This window comes from Quercus suber, unplaced genomic scaffold, assembly GCF_002906115.3.
Source record: "Quercus suber isolate HL8 unplaced genomic scaffold, Cork oak 2.0 scaffold_426, whole genome shotgun sequence".
Lineage (NCBI taxonomy): Eukaryota > Viridiplantae > Streptophyta > Magnoliopsida > Fagales > Fagaceae > Quercus > Quercus suber.
This window is the reverse complement of record NW_027069877.1, coordinates 59,599-79,248: the sequence shown is the minus strand read 5'-3', so window position 1 is coordinate 79,248 and position 19,650 is coordinate 59,599. Positions and strand designations below refer to the sequence as shown.

The following is a 19,650-nucleotide window of genomic DNA, read 5'->3' as shown; positions in this document are numbered from 1 at the left end:
AAAGAAGTAGGAGGTTCTCTAGGAAATGGACTTTGAAAGAGAATCTTATGGGTTTTTGGAAATGTTCTCTAGGAAGATGATTTTTTATTTTTTTTTGTAAATCCCGTGAGTTTTTGGAAAAAGATTTTCTAGGATAATGTCTTTTAAAGAAAATTTCATAAGATTTTGGAAGAAAACATTTTCTAAGAAAAATAATAGGGTTAATTGCCATTTTTTTATTGGTTAAAATAAAAGGCAGATTTTTTTCCTTGCGTGAATGAATGTATATATTCTATTTTGTTCTGACTACCAAACAGAAATGGCTTAGGTATGAAATTGACTCTGTTGATATTTCCACATTATTTTGCAGTCACATCAGCGAGCTCTCAGCTACTATTGTTGTGCCTTGCTAGCATCCATAATTTTCCCAGTTCACATGTCTAACTCGTATTGCTTTCATGTTCAGATTACCCCATGTGTTTTTTACAAGAAAATAAGGAAATCCGTGCAATGCATAAGTTATCTTAGCCGTCAGCGCCTTCATTCAACCTCGTTGCCCATCTCGTCTGCCAGTTAATACTATCATACATAACATCTAGTAAGAGAGGCAGCCTCTACAGCTTTGTAGTAGAAGACATGGATTGAATACCTGTAATTTATTAGAATTTGGACCAAATTGTGTGTCGTGTGCAATATATTCCATCATTCCTCGTTGCAAATTAGTCGGCAGTACATAACAAAAGAATATATTACACATCCAATAACAAAAAATATATATATATTATACATCCAAACCTTAGAGATGTTAATTGTATTTTACCTTATATATATATATATATATATATATATATATTTTTTTTTTTTCCTTACCATATGAGTTCCACACACTTTAAAATGAAGATGTATTTTAGTCACATAAAATAATTAGTTAGAGAAATACTATAATCACAACATCTTCACAAAACTTTTACAACAAATCATATCTGATAATTATAAGTTATTATTTATTCTAATTTGAATTTACAACTTAAATTATTTTTTTATCCACTCATAACAACTAATAATAATCTGTCACTTACCACCTCGTACACTTGGTGAGATGATCACTCTACAAGTATAAATATTTGTAAGGTACGAATAATAAGAGTTAGGATTCAAGTCTCCAGAAGAGAACTTCATACACATATACACTTAGGCCAGAGTAGAATTTATATTTTGTATCCAAAAACAACCAACCACTTAAAATTTGTTGTAAAAATACTGTAAATATAACATTTCTCAATTATTTATAGTCTCTAGAATTCATCATATTTATCATAACCCACTCTCAACTGCTCTTTTTAAAATGGAGGAATTGATTCAGTATCATGGAAGAAAAAACTGCCCCATCCATCTCTAAAGATGAGGCAGCGCAAGTTTTTCAAGTTAAGTAAGCTCTATATTCCGTATGACAATTAAATTAACATTCTTTAAGGGAAGAGGCTCACCTACAAACCAGGTTGCGTTGCTGGAAGTTCCTCCAGGTTGAAAAGGCAATTAATTAATATACACGACTCCTACTTCTGCATAGTTGAGAAAAGATGATTGATAAGTAACCTTACCCTCAATTTGGAAAAGTTGATTCCTTAACTCAAATTCGCTTGGACAGAGTGCACTAAAGGCACTCAAATCGCACTTGTAAGTCCATATGACTACTACATAGAAAGTTTGAGGTCTTGAAAATTGGAGAAAACAAATATGGGATTGCCTCCTTCCTATAGTTGGGAAGGTTTGCATCTTAACACCCTAAGCATAACCAAATGATTTGACATGATACTAAAACGCAGAATAAGAGCGCAGCGAAGAAATTTTAACCAATTACTTCTTCCTTTAATCCTTGTAGATTTTTAACAAAACACAATGTCAAATTATTACAATGCTTTACTAGGAGTTCCAATCCCAGTCATGACATTATTCATAGGACTTCGCCATAAGCAGCAGGAAAAAAATATTCTACCGAGCATCCTTAGATAAAAGACTATTGCTTTGAACTACCCGGGCATTGCAAAGGTCATCAACAGCATCCCCCCGTTCAAAAACAGCGGCTGCCCCCATTCCAGAGCCTGCATTTCAGTTAAAAACATTTGTATTGAGTAGCATACCCTTGCAGATAAACATGCTTGCACTTGCACATCATTTACACACAGAGAAGGGAGATAGATTACCTATGCACATTGATATCACTCCAAAGCGGCAGTCTTTTCCACGACGCTTCATCTCATGCAATAAAGTAGCAACACAGCGAGCGCCTGTAACAGACACAAAAGTCAAACAAATTTCTTTGTTGATAAAAGACAATCTCCATACACTGTTGAAGCTCCAACTAAAGTATAAGACAACAATTTAAGCTTGTCACGCAAGTGACCTGGGTTCGATCCTCGGAAACAGCGCTTTTGTTTATATTTGACACCGATTTGAAATGATATGAACAGATATCAAAATGATATTCCAAACTTTGTCTTCAGCAATTATGCATCAAGGCATATTGCAAAAGAGTAAATAGACAAATGCTCCTACCTAAAAACTTTGCATCCAGCAGCTGAAACTAACTTTATCAATTAAAGATGACAATATACTTGCAAAAGTTGTGCTCAGAGAGGTATTACTCATCAGCAAAAGCACAATGCGGATGGCAAAACCCAATACACCCTTTTTGGTAGGTGCGGCTTGAGCACCATAAAGTAGGTTCTCCAAATGATAACAAGGATTTCAACAGCCTACTAATATGCAACCAAACAAGAACGAGTTTGTGTGTGAGTGTTGTTATATTTTGGAGTTTGGGAAAAGGGGGTTGAAAGGTGGGGGGATGGGATGGAAGAGGGTTAAAAAGGATGAATTCTACAATAAGCAGCTAAGTAACCAAACAACTATTATGGAACTTTTCCTGGACATTTGTGTTCCGACACTAATACCTTTTTTACAAGTAAAGAGTAAAGATACATTTTAAGTGATTTTATGGAAAGCTTATTTGGATAGGACTCATTGAGCAAGACAATTGAGCTTCAAATACAAAGCTACGACAGCTTGATTCAAATTGCATATGCATAATGTCCTCCTTCCATCCTCTTTAACCTACTTCAAAGTTGCTGACTGCCACAAACTTCTCTTCTTTTCAACCAAAGTCAGTTCCAACAGTAAGGTCATGTTAATTATGCGAGCCTTAAAATAGCTTAATTGCAGAAAGGTAAATTAAAAATTGAAAATCAAATCTTTAGTGTAACAGTCTAATCCCAAAACCAAGCAAGTCTTGACGCAGAGCAAGCAATCAGCATAGAAACCCAAAACCACCTGCTTTACAGTACTTGCAACACATTCCAAACAAATTCAACATAAGAGTAAGAATAAATGAAAAGGAAATGAAAGGAAATGTTTGCTTTATAATATAAGTTCAGGTTCATCGTAGATTTCTATTCAAAGGAGAGAAAGAAAGGGTGGGGGGGGGGGGGGGGGGGTGGTGATGGGGGTGATCATTACTCAATAAAAACACTTTGAATGAAGCAGGCTCTCCTTTGTCTATTGGCATACTAGCCAGATGAGCATTTCCGAGAAAATGATTACTATAAAACCTAATAAACAAAGTCCAACTACACACTTAAGTCAATCACCAATAGCATCTTCATGAGACACTTGAGATGTAATACTAACTCACTCAAACAACAAGCTTAAGAATTACCAAATAACATCATGCTTGCATCTTCTATTTATCTTGCGCATTTAGGTGCATGTTATATATATCTTGTAATATTAGCGCTTCAAAATTATAGATAGTGTAATTTAACTTATTTTGAATTTTCTAGTATATACCTGTAGCACCCAAAGGATGCCCAAGGGCTATAGCACCTCCATTCACATTGATTTTTTCTGGATCAAGTTCCAGCTTGTTACGACAATATACAAATTGGGATGCAAATGCCTGCACAGTTACAAATTTCCTGATTAATTATATACTCACAGTTCCTAAATACAAAATAAGTATTTCTACCATAGTTTAATACCTCATTAATCTCAAAAAGGTCAATATCATCAAGCTCTAAACCAGCAGCCTTGACAGCAGCAGGAATTGCAGCAGCTGGACCAACACCCATGATTGCGGGATCAACACCAACAGCAGCAAAAGTCCTGCAGGACCAACAGAGGGTAATTTTCTTAGTATATTAGAAGTAATTTCAATTGTTTTGCATTAATTTATTTGACTAGCCATAAAACAGTTTAATAGTTTGTTTGTTTGTCTTTTTTTTTTTTTTTTGGATTAGTGAAGAAAAACATAAAGTTTAATAGCGAAGGGGAAATATAGATCCTCATTTACTAGATGGGTTAATTTAGTCTAGTAAATCATGATAAACGCTAAGTGATTAATTATCTACATAAGGGTAAACCTATATATATATATATATATATATTGATTGGTAACACATGCACACTGTGGGTCTTGAACTCACCTCACCCTCCACCTAGCACATGCAAGGGAAGGGAGGGGAGGAGGAAGGGGAGATTCATACTAGTGACATCCATGTCTTGAGGCATGGTCCCGCCCGAGGGTGATACCCTAGGGTTCAAAAAGAGCCAACTCTTAACATATAAAACAAAATGAATAAGGTTTCCACAATGAGGCTAGAAGAGAAGTATTCATCCTACGTGGAGTTGTAAGAACCTCTTTACTATGTTTTGGATCCAGGAATATAGGATGGTAAGGTCAATAAACAACGTAAAACCATGGCGAGGAAAATTAATGACAAAACCTCTTCACTATGTTTCACTACATTGTCCCAAAGAGCCACTGAAATTATAGAGCATACTTATTAATTTACATGGTTATTTATTTGGGTGAGCGCTAGTGGATGATACTCCACTTCAAACAACTGTCCATGAAACTATTTGTCAAATTTGTTCTTACCAAGAGAAACTAGGACTAGGGAGTGGTGAGGCTTCCAGCAAATATACGTAGACCAAACAGAAGTAGAGAGAATACCAACAAAAACCAAGCACTATAATAAAGTAGGCTTTTGTGTATTAAAGTGAGAATGTGAATATTGCCTGTGTGCTAGACATTATTTGTGCAACTTACAAGATAAATGAATAAGCATGATCCAGGAGTTACATACCTGAATACACCAAGGATGGGTAGTCCCTTTTGGACTGCAATGCTTCTCTTCATGAGGAGAACAGCCCCAGCACCATCACTCACTTGGCTAGAATTGCCTATAATAAAAGTACCAAATTATGAAATGGTATAGAATCAAACTAAATGTGATATGTTTATGAGAAAACTAATCATGAGTGTTATGTATCCAATACCAGCAGTGGTACTCCCATCTTTCTTAAAAACAGGCTTCAGCTTTGCCAGATCTGAAAATCTTGCATTAGGTCGAATCCCATCATCAATAGAGATTGTAACAGGCTTCTCATCACCAGTTTTTGGATCGACAATCTATTTTAAATGAAATATGGATCAATGCCCTAATGAAAACCTTATATGTTCTTGCACAAAAACAGTCTACTAGAAGTGCAATAAAATAGTGAAATTTTGCTCAAAGAATAAAACTGAAATACAATAGTAGATACCTTGGTTGGCACAGGAATAATTTCATCCTTAAATTTACCAGAGGCAGTAGCAGCAGCAGCTCGTTGATGTGACTCGACCTAACAGGAAAAATTTAAGAAAATCAATAGAAAAAAAAATGCATTGGATCGCTCTGAACACTGAAAGGTTCATTCAAACTTACTGCAGCTTGATCTTGTTCCTGCCTAGTTACACCAAAACGATGTGCAACATTTTCTGAGGTTATCCCCATGGGAAGAAGGCAATTTTGGGCTTGTTCAAAGATCTTTACCTGTAATTATGAAAGGAAGATCATATGAGAACCTAAATATCCTGTCATTTATTTTCACCAACAATCTTATGCATATTAGTAAAACGTGATGAGAGAGAAAGAGTGTACTTTGGGATTCACCGATCCTTCCCATGCCAATGGACTAGAAGTCATGGATTCCAAGCCAGCTCCAATGCCTGTATGAAATTAATAGAGATAAATATTTATCTTTAACCCAAGAAAATAAAAAATACAGGAAGAGGAAAAGGGAGGGTGGGGCGGAGTGAATTATTAGGTCTGCCTGGTGGAGCCTGCTCCATTCTCACATGACTGTGCCCCATGTGTACAGGTCACACCTTCATGCAGCAGACTCTAACCGGTGGACCTAATAATTTCCCTTTAGGGGATGTGCACTTTACCAATGTCATAAAATCCAGCTCTTATAGCTGCAGCAACATCAGCAACCGCCTGAAGCCCAGATGAACATTGCCTATTCACAGTCCTGATAGGCACAGTTTCTACACAACACAATTGTGACATACATGAGCAATAAAACACCAATAAATTCAAGATTAACAAATTAAGGGCTGAAAAGGAAAAACCCACCAGGAAAACCAGCATAGAATGCAGCCATCCTGCATTCGGTTGCTCTTTGAGATCCTGGGGCCAACACGGTACCCACCACAATATCCCCAACTTCACTAGGATTCACATTGGTTTTCTCTATCACTGCCTATAAACCAAACAATTATCACAAAAGTAAGCTACATCTGAATAGAACGCCACTAAAATAAAAACTTTTCGCTATACTCAACAAACCAAAAACGAAAAAAAAAAAAAAATCGGATTTTGTCCTCCTTACAAACTTTTAAGGAAAAAGAAGAAGAAGAATTCAATAAAAACCCACCTTCAAAACTGGTGCAAGGAGATCATCGGCATAAGTATCCTTGAAACCACCACGCTTGGCTTTGCAAATTGGAGTCCGATACGCTCTGTTAATATCGAAAATTCATGAAATTCAATTCAAAACAAAGGTGAAAAAATTTGGAAAAACAAAATGAAATTGGAAATAACTGTGAATTTAAAGCTAAAAAAGGATGAGCAAGCTTACGCGACAATGACAACATCGTCCCCAAACACCGAAGTCCTATGGTACGCAGCACTATCCCCAGCTGCACATGCTGATGCCTACAAATTTTTATCAATCATCAATATTTCTTTCTTTTCATTTAAAAAATAATAATAATAATAAAATTGAAAGGTTATAATTTGAAAATCGTATGGTCGGAGATCGAACATGTCGAATAAGCATAACAAATAGTAAATTAATTTTATAAAAATTATGGGTATGGATCTAATAAAGGATTTACAATTAAATTGAAAAATTGGAAAGGATTAGACTGAAATTCAGCGAGATAACAATGGATCCGAAACGAAAAGAGAGAAAGAAAAGCAATACCGAGATTGGAGGAGGAGAAGAAGAATCGGTGCCGTGAACAAAAGAAGAAGAAGAGGAAGGCCGAAGGTGTTCCAGCAGAACACGTTGCCTGTTGATAGCTTTCTCCATCTCAGACTTTCTATCTCTCTCTCTATATCTCTCTTTCTCTCTCTAGACTAGAATGGTAGAGACACCAAAACAAGAAACGGAGGAGGGCGCTGCTCTTTTTTATAGTGATGTATGGCGGTTGGAGGACCAAACAAGCTAACAAAATTTACTGTATTTATTAATATCCAAAACTTAGGATAGACTTCAAAAAGTTTTAATATTATTTTTTTATAATAAAAAAATTGTAAAAAAAACTAGTCAATTTTTTTTCCAATAAATTTTTTTAAAAAACATTTTATAAATTAATATACTTAAAACATCTGTTATTTTGCTCAAAATAATATATATTTGACAAATAAAATTTTGTTTCTACTAAATTTATTTTTTAGGGGTTAAACATTATTATTATTATAAATTTGGTACTATTCTCAAACCAAAAAAAAAAAAAAAAGTCCCTTTCGATAAAAAAAAAAAAAATAGTGGTAGTTATTTATTAAAAAAAAAATCCATTTGATGATATTTGATATATATATATATATATATATTTTTTAATGGAAAACAAATAGTATTTATTTGTAGAAGGTGACAAATGAAATAAAAAGAAAAAAAATATATATCTTACAATACAAACGGCGACAACTCAGCTTTACATTCATATGATTTGGATATCCAATCAAAATGCTAATCTAAACCTCCCTTACGCTCACTTTTCTTGCGCGTGCTTGCTACACTGTCCAATTCGCTATCCTCCAATTTAGATTTGAGACTACTTATTAGAAAGTGGTGAAAGTTTATTCCCAAACCGTTCTGAAAATAGTTATAAAGAAATATTCACATTTATTTTAGTCATTATTGTGGTCAATTTGTGGAAGTGCTATGTTTGGTAACTTTTTTTTTACCTTGCATTTCCCTCGTTTACATTTCCTTCCCCTTTTTTTTTTTCAGCGTGCATAAATAGTAACTGCACTATTCATGCATATAGATTCACTATGCAAGAGACAAATTTTACTGTTTATGAGACTCACAACCACTTTATTTAGAAGAAAAAAATTAAAAATAGGTCATACAGTACTATTCACCCATTTAAAAATTATTTTGTTACAGTATTTTTAGTTTTCAGCAAAATAAGTTGTATCCAAACAGACCTTAAATAACTTGTTTGACAACTTAAAATGAATTGAAAACAAAAAATTGTTCTCAAAACACAATTTGCGAAGAAAATTAAAAACATGTAAAAAAACTATTTTTAATTTCTAGTTTTCAAAAGTAAATGAAAACATGCGACTAATTTAATAAACTTGTCTCATTTAATGAGTTAGCAATAGAGTTTAAAGCCTAGTAATAACATATTTTAGTATTTTCTTTTTTTTTTTCTTCAAAAAACTTTTTTTTTTAATTTTAACTAACCAAATATGTTTTCGATTTCAAATATACAAGAAATTTTTTTTTTCTTTATACTCACAAAAACAAGTTTTTGAAAATAGAAATAAAAACTGTTACCAAACATAAAATGTGATACTTTTTTTTTATTTAAAAAAAGAGTTAAACCCAAAATTTAAACATTCAATAAGTAGATGCATCACAAAAACAAGTTTAAGTATTCGTTTGTGTATCTTGTAGGTTCTAATAACTTATTTGCTTTAGTATTTATCAAAATTATATAATTTTTTATGTTAAATGTGTGACAAAAAGTTAAAAGTAGTTACTTTTTTAAAACTAAAAAAAATAAAGGATAAAGAGTTAGATTATTTGTAAAAAAATAAAATAAAATGAAACTGACCAAAAAAAAACATTTTTGCCTTTAGCTAAATGGACACCAAAGGTGCTGGACAACATAAAGTTGGATAACACTTGCTTATATCTACTGTTTTGTACATACAACATGATAATAATTTTAAGAAAGGACTCTATATCATTGCCACATTCACATCAACCCCTTAATATTTTGCTACTCTTAAGTTGCTGAGGAGGTTTGAGTTTAGTTAGTATGGTGATTGGAGGAGTGAGGATTTGTGAGATTTTTTGATGAGTTTTTAATGCAAGATCTAATAAAAAGGTTTTATAGCAAGCTTGGGACGTCCCTTGGGTCTAGTTTTTGAATAAAGAGTGAAGCTATTGACCCTTATGTTGTTAAATAAGTGTAAACTTCATATTGTCTTTTGCTGAGCTAAATAAAGGAGCTATTTTAGTTATGGTTAAGGAAATTTGTTGACTAAACCTGATTGGCTGCACTTTTAGGGCTAAGTCAGATGGTAAAGAAGATGCTTAATGTGACAAATCTTGTTAGAATTCAACCAATGAAACAACGTACTGTTATGGGCTAAAAAGGGTTTAGTCGCAACTTTAGCACACTTTATGGCCTTGTAGTTGAATTGACATTTCTTCATGCACAAAGTGTTTGGGGGTCTAGGAGAGAAAGTGTTCGAGTTGCGAGGTTAGCAGCATGTTGTAATTATCTCTTAAAAAAAAAAAATCTTTTTTTTTTGTCCCAATGAAAAAGTCTACATAGGCCCAATTATGCCCTCCATGCCACACAATATTAAATACCCATTAAGATTGCATGGGCTTTGACAAGGCATAAAAGAATAAAGATGTTACAAAATATGTATAGTCGGCCCAAAGAGAGTCGAGCTTTGCTTTTCATTGGACTTGTAGGATTTTCACAAAAATAGGCATCAACAGCTATTTTAATAAGTCATGTGACTTGTTTTAAGTGATACATATAAATAGTCTTATAAATTTTCACATAGTAGATTGTAGGAGGTCCTTTCGATCTGATTGGAGAAGAACCTTGTCCTTAGTTAATAAACTAGTCTATAACCAATGCACAAGATAGTTTTAATAAAATATGATTCTTAAAAAAATGATTTTTTTTCTTTTCTTTTATTATTGTCTAAATATGAAATTTGATAATTCTAGTTTTTATTAATGGTCTTTTATTTTTTTCCTAAACATGAAATTTAGTAATTATAATAGTTGTTAGGAGTTAATTATGATTAAGAAAAAGGTAATTATGGTAATTAATCATTTTTATTTTAATTATAGCAAGATTATAAAATGGAGGGTTTGAATATAAAATATACTTTAAACTCAATTAAAATACAGAATTATTATCAGTAGTAGACGCCATGGGGGGCTTGAATATATTATTAGGAGCATATCATTTATAATTTCCTAATACAATCCCTTCAATATAACATACTAGGCCCAATCAATATTAGAGACCTCAATTAAAAATCCAACTGACACCCACCTTAACAAAATTAACAACACCATATTATCAACTCTTCAGTCCCACTCTCTCTGTCATTTGACCAACCCCTCTCTCTCTCTCTCTCAATCACAACCTTTCATGGTGGTGGATTCATGGTTGTGGGTCGAGGTTTGAGATGGTAATATATGGCAGCAAGTTGCATGTGTGGGTTAGTGATTAAGGAGATAAGATTTGGCCATTGGGTATTATTAAGGTGATGGCTTTGATGGTTTGATGTGGTGATATGAAATTTTACGCCAGTAGTCTCTCGCTAACTAGTGTCTTAGCTCGCCGAGTCATCTCTCTTCGCTCTCATTCCCTTCATATTTTCTCTATCTTACTACTTTGTTGTTGAATTGTGGCGTCTAGCAGCCTCCAATGAACGCAACTAATTAGTGTCTTGGCAGACCAAAGTCTCGCAGTTGTTGACATTCTCCTCACCATCATCCATCACCTCCTTCTACTAATACAATGCACTTGAATCTTTTTTTTTTTTTTTGGTTCTCTACAATGCACTTGAATCTAAATGTCATTAAGTTCACTTTCTATTTTTAGATGCCTTTAAGCTTTTGATATGATGCGTGGATGCCTTGAATCTATACTATTTCTAAATTCGAAAGATAAAAATGAATATGTGATAAATTATTATTGTTTGATGGTGAGGATTTTTAAGTGGTGGTAGAACATGTGGCAATCAAAGTTGCGAGGGACAGTGAGGAGACAAATGAAATAGTTTCGGAGTTAACGAAAAGAGAAGGTAGTTCCACTAGTTTTGCTGAGGTGGGTGTGAGTCAGATTTTAATTGGGCAAAATTACATTTTATCCCATAAACTATGAAAATACACATTTCTCCCTAAACTATTACTTGCATAACACTTGCTCCCTAAACTCTGAGAATACGCACTTACTCTTAAATTATTACCTGTGTAACACTTTGTACCCATCTTAAAGGTAATAGCTTAGGTAAGCAAGTGTGCATTTTCATACCGTTAATATGGGGGATTTGTAAATCCAGTTTGGTTTTTGGTAGGTGATGGCTTGAAATTCGTTGTCATTTATTAGCTTGTATGGTATAATATAAACATTATAAATGGGTAGAAAATAATATCCAACTACATAGTAGAACAGTCAAGCAAAAGTGAATGTGATAATTTAAAGGGTACATTAACATAGCATAATTATCTCAAATTAAGACATCAATATGATTATTGTCCAAAGGACATTGCACATTAGGTGATAAATTAAGATTGAAAAAGTGTGTATTTTTCTTTTTATTTAATGGATTTAGTTAACACGTGTCTTTAAGATATTTTTTGATTAGGTTCGGTTAATGTATATTTAAGAACACATATTAATCATCCATTTTAAGAAACATTTTATGAAAAATTATAAAATCTATCAAAAAAGTGAATCACTTTTTTGCATTCCCATAAAAAATTCTTTAAATGGTTTATAAATATATGCTCTAAGAGCATACATTAGTATAAAATCTTGTTAATAAACTATTTTAGAAAGTTTTAGATATAATTTTTATAAAAAAAAAAATAGAAAAAATATCAAAAAAATATTTTTACTTAAAATTTTTAAAAATATTTCACTAATGAATGCCCTTGCAAAATCCTTATTTTATTTCCTTTTATTTATCTTAGTGGATTGTTAATTTATTTATTGAGTCTTGCATTACTCATTATTATATATTCTCCTGATAGGACGTTGGTGCACGCGCTTCAACAGGCGTGGTTGCTGTGGTCTTTGGGCATAGGAATGTGTGCCCAGTTGGGAAAAGGCTAACAAAAAAGTATATTTCTTTTTAAAATCATCGAAAATTTCAAAATATTGATCAAATTTCCTCCCAAAAAAAATGCTGCATTGGGCTGTCCAACCCAACTAAAACTCAAATTCAAGCGATAACGTTAGCCACTTTTTCATATCTTTTTTTATTAAAAAAATAATTAATTATTTATCGCCACCATCACTTGAATGCTCAATCCTCTCTCTCTCTCTCTCTCTCCCTTCAATGCAAATCAGTCCCTCATCTCTCTCTTTTGTTCCAAACCCTTTCCCCTTNTGTGCATTTTCATACCGTTAATATGGGTGATTTGTAAATCCAGTTTGGTTTTCGGTAGGTGATGGCTTGAAATTCGTTGTCATTTATTAGCTTGTATGGTATAATATAAACATTATAAATGGGTAGAAAATAATATCCAACTACATAGTAGAACAGTCAAGCAAAAGTGAATGTGATAATTTAAAGGGTACATTAACAATAGCATAATTATCTCAAATTAAGACATCAATATGATTATTGTCCAAAGGACATTGCACATTAGGTGATAAATTAAGATTGAAAAAGTGTGTATTTTTCTTTTTATTTAATGGATTTAGTTAACACGTGTCTTTAAGATATTTTTTGATTAGGTTCGGTTAATGTATATTTTAAGAACACATATTAATCATCCATTTTAAGAAACATTTTATGAAAAATTATAAAATCTATCAAAAAAGTGAATCACTTTTTTGCATTCCCATAAAAAATTCTTTAAATGGTTTATAAATATATGCTCTAAGAGCATACATTAGTATAAAATTCTTGTTAATAAACTATTTTAGAAAGTTTTAGATATAATTTTTATAAAAAAAAAAATAGAAAAAATATCAAAAAAATATTTTTACTTAAAATTTTTAAAAATATTTCACTAATGAATGCCCTTGCAAAATCCTTATTTTATTTCCTTTTATTTATCTTAGTGGATTGTTAATTTATTTATTGAGTCTTGCATTACTCATTATATATTCTCCTGATAGGACGTTGGTGCACGCGCTTCAACAGGCGTGGTTGCTGTGGTCTTTGGGCATAGGAATGTGTGCCCAGTTGGGAAAAGGCTAACAAAAAAGTATATTTCTTTTTAAAATCATCGAAAATTTCAAAATATTGATCAAATTTCCTCCCAAAAAAAATGCTGCATTGGGCTGTCCAACCCAACTAAAACTCAAATTCAAGCGATAACGTTAGCCACTTTTTCATATCTTTTTTTATTAAAAAAATAATTAATTATTTATCGCCACCATCACTTGAATGCTCAATCCTCTCTCTCTCTCTCTCTCTCCCCTTCAATGCAAATCAGTCCCTCATCTCTCTCTTTTGTTCCAAACCCTTTCTCCCTTTATTCAATTGTTTTCAGCCCCAACCAATGCTACCTCCGCTGGTCCCACCCAAATTTTGATTAATTAAACACAATTTTTTTTAATTTGTTTGTTGAAATTTTCTGGCAAATATCACTTCCTACAGTTGTGATGTTGTTGTTAATAGCAGTTAGGACGCAAGTCGATTCACCCTGCAAGGGGGCAAACTAAGCCCAAACTCATTTGTCCATCTAAACCCACCCACTCTAATTAAATTCAAATCCACCCAATTATTAGTTATGTTAAATGGGCATCAACCCAATTAGATCCACTAATTATTAGGTTTTAACTAAAAACCCATTGAAATTCATTTAACCCAAAACAATACACCCAAATTTAACCCAGCCCTTACCACAAAAAAAAAAAAAAAAAAAAAAAAAAAAAAAATCCAACCCTCAAAATCTCAAATGTTTCAAGGTTTCAAAAGGGTTTTCATTTTCCCTCATTTTCTCGGCCTCCAATCACGTTTTAGTCGGAAACCCAATGGCTTCAACAGCTTTAAAGCTTCGAACACATCAAAACTCTTCAAAGCTTTAGCAAATTTCTAAGTTGTTCGCTGGAATATTCACATTATCTCTTTTCGGTCACTCCAGCACTCATCGATAAGCTTTGAATCTCGGATTTGGTTCCTCTCTTTAGTTACTCAAAAGTTTTCTTTTGCTTTCCTTCGTTTTCTCCTTTACCAAACAATTTAGTAGCTGAAAATGGCATCAATGGTTGCTAAAGCTAATTGTCAAGTGTCTTCTTCAGTTTCTATACAAGAAAAGGGGAGTAGGAATAAGAGGAAATTTTGGGCTGATTCACCTTCAAGTGGTGACCCAAATAAGATTATCTTGTCGCCTCAAAATGAATGCCAAGTTATGAATTTTCAGCGGAGAAATTTGACATTGCCCCAGGTCATGGACAATTGAGCACCTGTGATCTGTGTTGTGTTAACCAAAATCATTCTAATGGGTTGAAACTTGATCTTGGATTGTCTAGTGTTGCAAGTGCAACTGAGAAAGACATGCGTGTCAATTGTAGTGTGTATAATAGTTTTATTATATTCAAATGTCTCTGTTGTTGACATGCTAAACTATCAAATTTGGTCGCCAAATACAGCAGCTCTAAATTTAATTCCTGTGTATATGTATAGCAATTTCAATGAGACTTAAAACAAAGATAATGACATAATGTCAATATTACTATTACAAGTTACAAAAGCCCAACTGCTCCAATCCCACCAACCGGCCCCTTTAGTAAAGACAAATTCTATAGAAAAGCTCTTGCTAGTTTCATAAACTCACATCCCATAGTCAAGAGCATATTTGACACCGAGTAGTCTCACAAGTTGATTTCCTGACAAAAGTTCTATAGACAGGTTACAAATATCTCTATAATTAAGGGAATAGAATGAGAATATATTTTTTAGAAATATTTCATATATTTAATTCTCAGTTTAAAGAAAAGGAATATACTAATAACTAGTAGAAAATGCTATTGCACTATGTTTCTTTCTAACCTTTTTTTTTAGTAGTGGGATGAATATTTATCTTTTAATAAAATAAAGGTAAAATATCAATTTTTTTAGTAGTGGGGGATGAATATTTTGGTAAATTTTTAGATTTCGCGGGTATTTTGGTCATTTTCAGGTTTCGGGAGTATTTTGGTCATTTTTTGGATTCGGAGGTATTTTGGTCATTTTCTGGATAATAGAAGAGCAGTTTGATAACTAATTAATTACATGGGAAAGGAAAAGCCCTTAACCTTAGTTCCAATTTTCAGTCAAACCCAGCTAGCAGAAACACCTTGGATACATTAATCCTCTCCCAAAAGGTTGTACGTACGCACACCAGAGTAGGTTCAACTTAACAAAGAAATAAGGAGTCAAATATCGAAATGGCTGGTGAGCCGCGTTGAAGAAAGCTTGGGGGCAAACACATGCATGCAAGGTGTTATATGGCAAAATTTGCTCAAAAGTACATTTTTTGGAAAAAAATTTGGTGGCTAGCACGCGTTTGAAATTATTTAGTAAGTTGGATTGTTTTTTGAAAATCGAGTTTGTGAAACTCGAGTTCAAACCCAAAATCGAGTTTCTCAAACTTGATTTACGCTTGACCTTGATTTTTTTTTTTTTTTTACTAAACTCGAGTTCCACCTTTTTTTTTTTCTTTTTTTCTTTTTTAAATCAAAGTCAAGCGTAAATCGAGTTTGAGAAACTAGATTTTGGGTTGGAACTCAAGTTTCACAAACTCGATTTTCAAAAAACAGTCCAACTTACTAAATAACTTCAAACGCGTGCTGTCTATCTAATATTTTTCTGAAAAAATGTTGTTGAGCAAATTTTGCCATGTTATATTGAATGCATGGTTTGCTTTCTGCAGCCAAATACAGGAACGAACTGTACGTTGTTTAGATTTTGTAATCATTAAACATGAACTGACTTTGTGTGAATAACTGGTTTTACTTTATTGTTTCTTTCGTGAGTGGGAGAAAGAGATGGATAGTGTAAATGAATGATCTTTCTACCAAATGATTGGGCTCAAGAGGGAGGAGATGAATCACTTGGGAGAACGTGCACTCTTCGTTTATATATTTTTAGCGACTTGTAGAGAAGAAAATATGTACGTTTATAATCCATTTATTTGTTGTTTTTTCCTCCTCAAAAGAAATTGATGTCCATGGATCATTGCTGGCATATGCTCCTCATTGTTCTTTTGCTCACACACACACAGACAAATACACACTGTTTAGTGTATACACATTCTCATATTTATGTTACATGATGTTTGTATGGGTGCCATTTTGGTGCAAGTATTGTTAGTGTAATAACACAACCGTCCTTTTTTTGTGGGAATCCTTCTGTTACTATAAATAAAATCACAATTTTTAATATAATTCTGTTTTGTAATCGATTGTAATTGTTTGCAAATCACTTTTACATAGACTTATTATATATATATATATATATATATTAACAATCACAATAAACTATATGGAGAGTTGTGACAAAACTTACTACTTTTTTTTTTCTTTTTTTTTCCTTCGTGGATACCAGCTTGAATTGTTTGGCTAATCAAGTTACTTGAACAGTTATGATACCTTAGTCTTACACAACATGCATTCATTATGTTACTTAAAAGTAAAAATGCTTTGTAAGGTTTCTCTGTCGCTAAGAATGTCCTTTGACTTCTCTTAGGCAGTAGAATTGTTGTCCCTTCACTTTGAAGGCTTGTTGTTCTTCCATGTTTTTAACAGTGTTAATTCATGGACTAGTTGGGTTTTTTTCAAGGGTTATTGGGAAACAATTTATCTTTTTCTCTCTTACACTTCTGATCTGCATTCATAAGTTTACAATGTCTGCAATGGATGAACTAACAAACGATTGGACCAAATTCATGCTTTCAGAGAGGGAAGGACCTGGGTGTTGCTTAGAGAGTGATCTTAGCTCTCAAGACCATATCATTGTAGCCAAGTTTCTGACAAAGCAAGCCCTCAATATCAATGCAATAGCAAGAACTTTTACTCCTCTTTGGCGATTGTGAAATGGCTTTCAGGCTCGCAAAGTTGGAGAACATAAAATGTTGTTCATCTTTGAATCGGCAGCTGATAGAGATAAGGTTCTTAATGCCGAACCTTGGAGTTTCGACAAACACCTCGTGATCATGCAACGATATGACAAAAGTAAGGTAGTGGAGGAATTAAGTTTTGACAGGACTTTGTTTTGGGTGCAAGTCCACAGGCTGCCATACCATTACATGAACGTAAAAGCCGCTAAAAAAATCTGCAATGTCCTTGGCTAGGTATTTCATTCTGCGGATCCAACAGATACAGAGGAGGGTAATTTTATAAGGATTAGGGTGTTGATGGATGTTACCCTGCCTCTTTGCCGTGGTCGAATAATTTCTATGGAGAATGGTAAAACCATGTGGATAACTTTCAAATACGAGCGCCTCCCAAATATTTGCTACTGTTGTGGCCGTCTTGAACACGATGATAGGGATTGCGATCTATGGCTAGAGAGCGAAGGTCGCTTAACTGTCGATCAAAAGCAATATAGACCCACTCTTTGAGCCTCACCTTTTGTTTCTTCACGGAAGGCTATCATCTCTGTTCTAGGTTTTTTCAAATCGAAACAATGCTCGTCTTCGAAACCTACTGATCATGACACTGGTGTTGAGGCTGAATCGGTGGTGATGAATGATGTGAATCCGATGCCTATTCATTGTCCAACGGCGGTGAGCAAGTCAGAAACTCCAAGGGATGTCTTGCAAAAGCATTCAAGAGATGAAACCATTACTTTGGACTCCCCAATTGTAACGCAAAATGTACGGGAACCAAAAGATTCCGTAATCAATAATACCATTGAAAGCTCACAATTTTTGGAAAGCCATAACTCCAATATTCATGGGACAACTGCCTTCCCCGATTTGTTTGAAATCCAAATTAATGAGATTGATTCGGAGCTGACCAAATTTGATCACATTAAACTCACGAACCAATCAGCTACTATTGCCAAAAATACTTCTAGTCAGTCACGTGAGGAGCAAGAGGCAGCAAAGTCACTAAATACTCAGCGTATGTGGACCCAATTGGCAAGGAAAATCACTGAAGGCAGTGCTCAGGAAAACGCAGGAAACACAGGGAGAGACAAAGGTGAATACATTGGTGGAGAAAAGAGAATTTTTTCACAGGTTGAAGGTCCTTCTGAATTACCTCGCAAGAAAAAGCAGGTTTTAAGGGAGGATGGGGTCTTACATTCTATATTGGCAGAGGCTGGTAATCAGCCCTGCCAAGAATCATGAATCTTAGAGTATGGAACAGTCGTGGGCTTAGGATCCTACATACAGGGATGGAGCTTGGAAATATTATTCCAGCAAAAGATCCATCTATAGTGTTCATAGCCGAAACACTTGCAGACGAAGCAAGGCTAGACCACGTAGTGCAGGAAATTGAGGTACAATACAAAAGCCTTTGGAAGGGGATTTGGTCACTCAACATTCTAAATAAGATAAAAAGTTTTATTTGGCTTGCTTGCTGAAAATCCCTACCGACAAAGCAGAATTTGGTGCGATGGACCATGACAACCCTTACTGCAATAGATGCTGTGAAACGAAAGAGCATTCCCTCCATGCAATTTGGTCATGTCCTTTGCTTGACACAATGTGCCTAAACACTGATTTCTGGGCTTGCCAAATATCCAAACAGTTTTTGGACTTCAAGGAGTTGCTGTCTTGGATTATGCAGAATCACCAACAACCAGTTTTGTTTGCATTCACGGCATGGGTGATATGGACCAACAGGAGTCAGACCCGCTTGCATTTGCTGTGTTGCAACCTACAGCAGATGATTCAATAGTGTGAACAACGACTGGCAGAGTTCCTCAATATCAACCAACATCCTCAGCTCAATCGTCCACAACCTCGAGCTCTTTGGCATCCTCCACCGACAACTTTGGTGAAGGTAAACTTTGATGGAAGAATTTTTTCAGAGGAGAACTATTCGGGAGTTATTGTGGTTGTTTGCGACAGTGATGGATCGGTTATCACTTCTTTGTCGCAACTAATTTCGCAAGCTTATACACCGGATGAGATTGAAACTATGCTGTCCTTTTGTGGTTCACTGCTGGGTGATGTACATCGATGCTCTTGTTTTGTTAATCAATTACGTTACTCTCATGTTAAGAGAGAATGTAATAGGGTTGCTAACAGTCTGGCCAGATATGTTACGCATATCTCAGACTTAGTTGTGTGGATGGATGATGTTCCACCACAATATTTTCCAGTTATCTAAGTTGATTTAGCTAGATTTTCTTAATAAAGGTTTATGATGTTTCTTTCTCAAAAAAAAAAAAAAAAAAA

At 34.1% G+C, this 19,650-nt stretch overlaps 1 protein-coding gene across 1 annotated transcript; it reads right to left on the bottom strand.

Annotated features, from left to right (window-relative positions):
- Positions 1-1,823: 1,823 nt before the first annotated feature.
- On the bottom strand, positions 1,824-7,506 carry LOC112025734 (3-ketoacyl-CoA thiolase 2, peroxisomal). Its single transcript, XM_024058418.2, has 14 exons — positions 7,288-7,506; positions 6,940-7,016; positions 6,736-6,820; positions 6,435-6,561; positions 6,248-6,346; positions 5,958-6,025; positions 5,742-5,849; positions 5,581-5,658; positions 5,314-5,446; positions 5,121-5,217; positions 4,014-4,137; positions 3,823-3,931; positions 2,184-2,267; positions 1,824-2,081 (listed from the first exon to the last, which is right to left on the bottom strand). The coding sequence occupies exons 1-14, from the start codon at positions 7,393-7,395 to the stop codon at positions 1,972-1,974; spliced, it is 1,407 nt and encodes a 468-aa protein (XP_023914186.2). The 5' UTR covers positions 7,396-7,506; the 3' UTR covers positions 1,824-1,971.
- Between the last annotated feature and the right edge of the window lie 12,144 nt (positions 7,507-19,650).

What these genes read in the sequence shown, in the direction of transcription:
- LOC112025734 (XM_024058418.2), bottom strand. Translation starts at nt 7,395, where the DNA reads ATGGAGAAAGCTATCAACAGGCAACGTGTTCTGCTGGAACACCTTCGG. An exon ending in AAGGATCGGTGAATCCCAAA is followed by an intron (nt 5,850 to 5,957) that starts GTACACTCTTTC and finishes TCATAATTACAG; the next exon opens with GTAAAGATCTTTGAACAAGC. An exon ending in ACCTTTTTGAGATTAATGAG is followed by an intron (nt 3,932 to 4,013) that starts GTATTAAACTAT and finishes GTAACTGTGCAG; the next exon opens with GCATTTGCATCCCAATTTGT.